Source organism: Pseudorca crassidens, chromosome 20 (assembly GCF_039906515.1).
Source record: "Pseudorca crassidens isolate mPseCra1 chromosome 20, mPseCra1.hap1, whole genome shotgun sequence".
NCBI classification, from domain to species: Eukaryota; Metazoa; Chordata; class Mammalia; order Artiodactyla; family Delphinidae; genus Pseudorca; species Pseudorca crassidens.
In genome coordinates, this window is record NC_090315.1 from 43491956 (window position 1) to 43501504 (window position 9549).

A 9549-nucleotide genomic window follows, 5' to 3' on the forward strand; every position below is an offset into this window, starting at 1 on the left:
CGCGGCACGTAGGATTCTCCGGACCGGGGCACAAACCCGCGTCCCCTGCATCGGCAGGCGGACTCCCAACCACTGCGCCACCAGGGAAGCCCCCGAACTGTATTTTTTGATGTGCCTGTTAGACGAGCTCTTGCAGTCTACTTATCTGACAGGTGTTTATGATTGTCTGCTCACCTTGTTTTTACATTTTTAATGAGTTTGGAGAAATTGCATTCCTTTCTCTCATATTAGGACTTAAAATTTCTACTTTGTGTCTCTTCCAGCCTTAGCAGTCAGGAGAAATATCAGTGATTAGGAGGCTGACATTAATGCTAATTGGAAGTTAAAGGTTCGTCTTTTTAGAGTTGTGAGTTTGTGTTCTCACTGCCACCACCTAACTCTGACACCTTGGAGGAATCATTTAACATTCTTGGTCTCGGGCCTATCATCTGTAATGTGAGAGTTGAACTAGATCTCTATAAAGTACTGTGCTGCTCTAAAATTCTGTCATGCCATGTTCTGACTTTTAGCCAAGTGTCAAACATAAAGTGATTTGCACATTATCTGGATATAGTATACACTCAATAAATTGGATCTATTTTTAGTTATTAGGGCATTTTCTCATGAAGAGTTTTCTGCAGTTTGATGATCTTGATAATAAAAGAATGGAAATCAACCAGGTTTTATTCATTTTCATTTGGGTAGCCCTGCTCTTGGCTACTTCTGCACAGCCCAGACCAGTAGGGAAAGCTCCAGTATTCGGTGAATATTCTTTGTCTCTTCATTTCGAACACATCCTATGACTGCCATCTAGAAACTGGATTTGCCATGTTTCTAGGTGATGGTATACTGAAAGAAAGAAAATAGGAGTGACTGGTAGTGAGGGGTCTGTAGTAAAATTTATAGATTTTTTTTTTTTTTTTTTTTTTTTTTTTGCAGTTCGCAGGCCTCTCACCACTGCGGCCTCTCCTGCTGCGGAGCACAGGCTCCGGACGCGCAGGCCCAGTGGCCATGGCCCACCGACCCAGCCGCTCCGCGGCATGTGGGATCCTCCCGGACCGGGGCATGAACCCGTGCCCCCTGCACCGGCAGGCTGACTCCCAACCACTGCGCCACCAGGGAAGCCCAAATTTCTAGATTTTAATACTTACAAATATTAAAAACAGATTTGTATTCTGAACAGGCTCATGGGTGTCTCCTTTATATTAAAACCCTATTCTGAAATAACTGTTAATAAAAAGTTAAAATCAAGGACCTATGTGGATTGACTGGGGAGAAGGAAACTAGAAATTATGGACTTTATGTTTTTAGAATAACCAAGTTCAGAGAGTTTCTTTGCCATCATCTAGTCTAGTTTGTGACTCATAGAATTCATTCTGAAACATCCAACCTCCATTAGAAAACTGCTACAGTAGAAAGCACTGCTTCCCAAGGCAGCGTATCCAGTTGTTGAATTCCAGTCCTGTGGAAGCTATTTCATTAACCTAAATGTTTCTGTATTTGTCTCCTTCATATGACAGCCCATACATCTTCCTCTCTAGCATTAAATTTCCTCCCAGTCTCCCAGCTCTCTCATTCTTCCCTCTTCTGTTCTCATTCATACTCTTTCAGACTTCCCTTTTTTTTTTTAATCTTTGATTCTCCTTCATAGTGTCTTCGTTTACATCTTCCTCATTCCTTCTTTACAATGTAAATAGAAATGAAAAACACAAGTAAATAACGAAACAACTTTTCTTTCCATGCTTTTACCAAAAATATATTTTAAACAAATAAACCCATGGCAACCTCTGCACAGCCCTGACCAGTAGGGAGAACTCCTGCTGATGACTGTTTTTTTGTCACTTATTTGGAGTCATCCCATTATTAAAATTTGAATATTACTCTTATCCCAAGACAAAAGCTGAAATATTCTTTTCACAAAGTATTACTGGTAGGTTAGTAGTAATTTATAAATGTATAATTAGGATTGATTTTTCTCAGTGTTTCTTCATTGCTCAGCCCCTTTCTAACCTTCATTGACTGAAACCAGATGCTTATATCACCATCTCTACTTTTGCAGAATTGATCAGTCCTTACATTACATTTAACATTGATTCTGTATGGAACATAAATTGTTTTCCTAATGCATATGCATTCCATAGCTCTTTCAGTCTGTACCCATGCAGCATAACATTAACCTGACTAGTTAAATGAAAGGAATGTGCTAAAATTTAGTCAGCATGCAGTCTGCTAATAAATAGTTAAGATTTGCTAGAGAAATATATCACAGTTTATAAGAAAGACCACGGAAGTTAGTGTTGGGTTTTATATGATTTGTTTGAAAGTTAATAAAGCTGTGTCATTTCTGTCTAAACAACATTAACCGTCTTGAGAAATGATGATATAACTGGAGCTTCTGACTAAACATGATTTTACAGTACAGGTGTGACTTGTTAAGCTGTTTCTTTGAAGGTCAAGGATGCTCTTTCTCTAATTGTTTTTAGATCTTAACCATTGAAATCAGAACATTTCTATTTTTGGTTAAATTTGTTTCCAAAAACTGACAGATAATGGACAATCAATTGGTGATAATAATACATAATTCCATTTAGCTAAGGATTGCACAGGTAATTGCAGTTAGTCCCAGTTGCTGGCATATAACAGAGGTGGCTAAAACAAGATCCACATGAAAGATGATGGTGGCTTGGACTAGGGTAAGAGTGGTAGAGTCAGTCAGAAGTGGTCAGATTCAGGACATATTTAAATGTAGAGATGTCAGAATTTGCTGTTGGGTGTGAGAGATGCTAAGGGGTTTTTGCCCTAAATAATAACTGGTAAAATGGAGTAGCCTTTATCTAACATAGGAAAACTGTTGCTGAGGGAACTAGATTCTGTATACAAACAGATGTTTGTGCTTGACTGACATTTGTAGTCACTAGAGAACACTTATAGAAGAAAGATGCATTGGAATTTGTGAAAGAGACTGAAAGTAAATATTATGTGTGGATCAAAGGGGGGCACTATGTTCTTTTAAAACTTTATATTAGTAGAGAGTGTCATGCACAGTATGTTTGTTCTTAGATGTTCTCTATTAAGTAATTTGCCATCGTTTAAACAGAAATGTTTATTCTACAGTGAAACTTGAAATCCTCAATGTTTATGATTGTCAAGCCTCTTAATTGTTAAGTATTGTTGTAAAGATACTTCTGAATATATAAGTGCACCAAAGATTCTAATATACTTCCGTTTTTGCTTTTGAGACAATACTTTATCCATAGTAATTCTGAATTTTATTTCTTGAGATAGAGATTCCTAGTTAAAATCCAGTTGGCAGAGATGGAATTCATTGAGACATGAAATTTAGTATTACATTTTTCAGTCACATAATTTATAGGCCATATACTTCTGTGTGACTCAGTTTCTTTATCTGTAAAATGGATAAACAATAGCACCTATGTTATAGGTAGTTGGCAGGGATTAAATTGGTTCGTCCATGGAAATTGCTTAGAACAGTGCCCAGCATATAGTTGGTGCACAATAAATGTCAGCTATTTTTTTAATTTTTATTTATTCATTTATATATATTTTATTGAAGTATAGTTGATTTTTTTTGCTATTATTGGTGTTAAATTTATTTTTTAAATGTCTTAATATAAGATACAACTTGTTTATTAGAAAAAATAACATTTGGTAACTATCAGTTTCCTAATCTGGTATTGGAATTCCTTTGTTAACTTTTTTTTTCTGGTTGTCTCACAATAATTTTTTTTTATTGGAGTATAATTGCTTTACAACGTTGCATTAATTTCTGCTGCACAGCAAAGTGAATCAACCATGTGCATACACACATCCCCTCCCTCCTGTACCTCCTTTCCCCCCACCATGCCACCCAACTAGGCCATCACAGAGCACCAAGCTGAGCTCCCTGTGCTATACAGCAGGTTCCCAGCAGCTATCTGTTTTACACCTGGTAGTGTATTTATGTCAAACCTAATCTCCCAATTCATCCCACCCTCCCCTTCCCACCCTGTGTCCACACGTCCGTTCTCTACATCTGCCTCTCTATTCCTACCCTGCAAATAGGTTCATCTGTACCATTTTTCTAGATTCCACATATATGCATTAATATATGATATTTGTTTTTCTCTTTCTGTCTTGCTTCACTCTGTATGACAGACCCTATGTCCATCCACATCTCTACAAATGACCCAATTTCATTTCTTTTTATGGCTGAGTAATATTCCATTGTATATATGTACCACATCTTCTTTATCCATTCATCTGTTGGTGGACATTTAGTTTGTTTCCGTGTCCTGGCTATTATAAATAGTGCTGCAATGAACATCGGGGTATATGTGTCTTTTTTTTTTTTGGCTGTGTTGGGTCTTGGTTGCTCACGCAGGCTTTCTCTAGTGTGGCGAGCAAGGGCTACTCTTTGTTGCGGTATGCGGGCTTCTCATTGCGGTGGCTTCTCTTGTTGCAGAGCACAGGCTCTAGGCGTGCGGGCTTCAGTAGTTGTGGCACGCGAGCTCAGTAGTTGTGGCCCGCGGGCTCTAGAGCACAAGCTCAGTAGTTGTGGTGCATGGGCTTAGTTGCTACACAGCATGTGGGATCTTCCCAGACCAGGGCTCGAACCCATGTCCCCTGCATGGGCAGGCAGATTCTTAACCACTGCGCCACCAGGGAAGCCCTATATGTGTCTTTTTGAATTATGGTTTTCTCTGGGTATATGCCCAGTAGTGGGATTGCTGGGTCATATGGTAATTCTATTTTAAGCTTTTTAAGGAACCAACATACTGTTCTCCACAGTGGCTGTATCAATTTACATTCCCACCAACAGTGCAAGAGGGTTCCCTTTTCTCTGCAACCTCTCTAGCATTTATTGTTTGTAGATTTTCTGATGATGGCCATTCTGACTGGTGTGAGGTGATACCTCATTGTAGTTTTGATTTGCATTTCTCTAATAATTAGTGCTGGTGAGCATCTTTTCATTGTTTCTTGGCCATCTGTATGTCTTCTTTGCTGAAATGTCTATTTAGGTCTTCTGCCCATTTTTTGATTGGGTTGTTTGTTTTTTTGATACTGAGATGCATGAGCTGTTTATATATTTTGGAGATTAATCCTTTGTTCATTGATTCGTTTGCAAATATTTTCTCCCATTCTGTGGATTGTCTTTTGTCTTGTTTATGGTTTCCTTTGCTGTTCAAAAGCTTTTAAGTTTAATTAGGTCCCATTCACTTATTTTTGTTTTTATTTTCATTACACTAGGCAGTGGGTCATAAAAGATCTTGCTGTGATTTATGTCAAAGGATGTTTTTTCCTATGTTTTCCTCTAAGAGTTTTAGTGTCTGGCCTTACATTTAGGACTTTAATCCATTTTGAGTTTATTTTTGTGTATGGTGTTAGGGAGTGTTCTAATTTCCTCAAAATACTAGCAAACAGAATCCAACAACACATTAAAAAGATCATACAACATGATCAAGTGGGATTTATCCCAGGGATGCAAGGATTCTTCAATATATGCAAAACAATCAATGTGATACACCATATTAACAAATTGAAGAATAAAAACCATATGATCATCTCAATAGATGCAGAAAAAGCTTTTGACAAAATTCAACACCTATTTATGATAAAAACTCTCCAGAAAGTGGGCATAGAGGGAACGTACCTCAACATAATACAGGCCGTAGATGACAAACCCACAGCAAACATCATTCTCACTGGTGAAAAACTGAAAGCTTTTCCTCTAAAATCAGGAACAAGACAAGGATATCCACTCTCACCACTATTATTCAACGTAGTATTGGAAGTCCTAGCCACAGCAATCAGAGAAGAAAAAGAAATAAAAGGAATACAAATTGGAGAAGAGGAAATAAAACTGTCACTGTTTGCTAATGACATGATACTATACATAGAAAATCCTAAAGATGCCACCAGAAAACTACTAGAACTAATCAATGAATTTGGTAAGGTTGCAGGATACAAAATTAATGCACAGAAATCTCTGGCATTCCTATACACTAATAACATAAGATCAGAAAGAGAAATTAAGGAAACAGTCCCACTTACCATCACAACGAAAAGAATAAAATACCTAGGAATAAACCTACCTGAGAAGGCAAAATACCTGTACTCAGAAAACTATAAAACACTGATGAAGAAATCAAAGATGATATAAACAGGTAGAGAAATATACCATGCTCCTGGATTGGAAGAATCAATATTGTGAAAATGACTATACTACCCAAAGCAATCTACAGGTTCAGTGCAATCCCTATCAAATTACCAATGGCATTTTCCACAGAATTAGAACAAAAAAATTATACAATTTATATGGAAACACAAAAGACCCCAAATAGCCAAAGCAATCTTGAGAAAGAAAAATGGAGCTGGAGGAATCAGGCTCCCTGGCTTCAGACTATACCACAAAGCTGCAGTAATCAAGACAATATATGGTACTGGCACAAAAACAGAAATATAGATCAATGGTACAGGTAAGAAAGCCCAGAGGTAAACCCACCCACCTGTGGTCACCTATCTATGACAGAGGAGGCAAGAATATACAATGGAGACAAGACAGCCTCTTCAATAAATGGTGCTGGGAAAACTGGACAAGTACATGCAGAAGTATAGTTGATTTACAATGTGTTAATACCAGGTGTGCAGCACAGTGATTCAGATATATATATAGATAGATAGATATAGATAGATAGATAGATAGATATGTATACTTTTCCCTTATAGGTTATTACAAAATACTGAGTATAGTTCCCTGTGCTATACGGTAGGTTCTTGTTTGTTATCTATTTTATATATAGTAGTGTGTAAAATGTCAGCTAGTATTAAAAGGGAAAATGGGAAAGTTTGCTTCTAAGGTGATTGGATCATGTGTTCAAGTTAAACCCTTTATTCACAAAGCTATAAATGTAGGTTTGTTGCTCTTTTATCCACAGTACATATTTTGATAATGCTCTTTTGAATATAATGAGATTTTTTATTCTTGGATTTTAAGGAAACTTTAACAAAATATTTCATACATAATCTAAATTGTTCTTTTTCTTCTTACATGTGGAGATACTGGCTGAAAATTTTTTTAGTTGCAAACTTTTCTTATGTGCTACTGTAACATTTATTTATTAGCACTTTGATTTTCAAAACACGTTTTAACCCTAAATTATGATTTTGTCATTGCAGGCAAGAAGACAACAAGACCCTAGTCCTGGATCCAGTTTAGGTGGTGGTGATGACCTCAAACTTCGCTAATTAGTGGCACAAAAGATGTGCCCCCCCGCCCCGTCTTTACATATTCATTTCTAGTCGGCAGAAATAATTGACCAGAAACTGTGATAACTGGAGGTACTACGGTCTATTTCTCAACCTTAGGCAGTAACAAGACATCACAACTGCCATGGTTTTGCACTATGATATAATACCTGCATTTCTAATTTTGTATGCATGTAGCCAGTAATTATTTGAAATTTTCTTCTATGCAAGCTTACCTTGTTGACATTATTTTAGTGAGTTGAAACTATCCACTTGTAAAGCTCTTTTTTTCCACCATTTTAATTTAAAAGTTCATGTCATTTTAGAACAGGTCAAGAAATTAAAATTTTTATCAGAGGGTTTTTTCCCCTAATCAGTTGCTCTATTTTTTTTTTTTTATTTTAGATGTGTTGGTTATACAGCTTCATTTTAGATAAATGTTCTTGGTTTTTTTGTTTTGTTTCCCCTGTTTCCTTCTGTGTTTTTATAGTCTATGGCATTTTAAAACTGCTGATGGTTTGCATTATTTACAAGCTAAAAACCTAGTAGCATAGAGCTGTCTGCCACACCTTCTAACACAAAGTTTACAGTTGTTAAAGTTGCAGTATCCTTTTAAATGTTGATAATCAGTTCCTTTTCTTTCCTTAACATAAATTTTAATTGGTATTAACTCTGGTCTGCCCCAGATCTGTTTTAGATTCTGTTCTGTATTCATGAGTTTGTGTGGAGATATTCTCCATATATGATAATATTCTACTGAAATGCCTAAAGAAGTCACAGGCTGGCTTCTGTTTTATTCAGGGATTTTTTTTTTTAAAGTCAATCAGAAAAGGGATACTGGAGCTTCTTCATGTATGTAACAGCATATTAAACTGGAGACAGTGATGAATCAGCTACAAAGGTAATGTTGTATTAAAATCATGTTTAAGATAGCTGCTTTTATGTGTATTTTATAATGCATGCTTTTGTAAAAACAATTCTAGGTGATGAAAGATTAGTCTTAGAGAGAAAATGTACATCTGTGCAGAGGATACATTTTCTTCCATTAATTATTCTGGAAAAAAATTCACAGGTTATATATATGGTATTTTCCAAAAGGACTATTAATAGAACCTTTTGAGATGAATTAGTATAAGAATATTTTTGAAATAGGCTCACTATCAAATTGATTGCAACTTTTTTTTTTTTTTTAATACAAGACTGGAAAAAAGTGCTAAGTCATGTGGTACCTCCTTACAAATATTTTTCATGGTCATTTTTGGTCATAATTAAATGTTACTACATTTCTGAATTTTTGCAAAAATGTATTTTATCAAAATAGAATGGCATTATTTTAAAGAGTTTGAAAAACTGACATGGTCAATTCAGAAAATGAACTGAAGTCTGAATAAGGTTATTGCATTTAAAACATATATGTATACTTGACTGATAAGGGAGGTGTGACTTTCATTGTATATAGGTCTTATAATTCATAAACATATCTTGTATCTCAGAATAAAAATATTTGTTATATATTTGAAGTCATGCATGGTAAAGGAGTGTGTTTAAATTGTTATAAACAATAATGCATCATAAAAGACCATGCTGATCTTGTGTAACTAAGTACTATGAATGAATTTGGTTGGTATTTGGTGTTGTGCAGCTCACATGTTTACACACTCAGTGCCCTAATTTCCCCTGAGGGAATCACCTTTTAAGTGGTCCTTACAGTGCTGTTTTAAGGTTACTTTATCACAGAGCTCCTTGGTTTTTGACTTCTGCACTTAAATTTTTTCTTTTCTAATAACATGATGATGGCACATTTTTCTCTATTGTTTCTAGCTAAGGGCTTTCAGTCCACCAGTAACTAAGATCAAATGTTACTAAATGTTCATGTTGCCATCCTTCTGTACATACTGTCATTTAGCATTGTGCTGCTTCCATCTGTCTTAATGCTGGCATTAAGATCATGAGCCCTTTTTCTCCAAAAGTGCAGGCTTTGAAAACTGCTTTTTTTTAAGTTATTGGTACAATTTGATATTTTTCCATAATCTATATTTAAACAAAATTACATCATTGCATCATCTTTTCTAAATTCATCCTCATTAAAACTTGCCTTAAGCTACCAGATTGCTTTTGCCACCATTAGCCATATTGTGTGTTTGTATGTTTAATTTACTTTCACAATAAACTTCTGTGTAGTGAACTTCTGGGTTTTGGCTCTTTATTAACATAATCCAACAATTTCTGTTCTGGTGTTCATTATGACATAAAAATTGATTTTGTTTCTGAGCTGTTCTTGCATTCTGCTTTTTAACCTTAAAATAAAACCCACCACCAACAGCA

General features: G+C 35.9%; 1 protein-coding gene across 2 annotated transcripts in view; it reads left to right on the forward strand.

The window, feature by feature from the left end:
* Positions 1-9549, forward strand: part of CBFB (core-binding factor subunit beta) — a 60337-nt gene extending 50788 nt beyond the window's left edge. For both annotated transcript variants that reach the window (XM_067718534.1, XM_067718535.1), the window contains exon 6: positions 7156-9549. In XM_067718534.1, coding sequence (XP_067574635.1) covers positions 7156-7224 — 69 coding nt within the window. In that variant the 3' untranslated portion in view covers positions 7225-9549. The remainder of the gene's footprint in view (positions 1-7155) is intronic.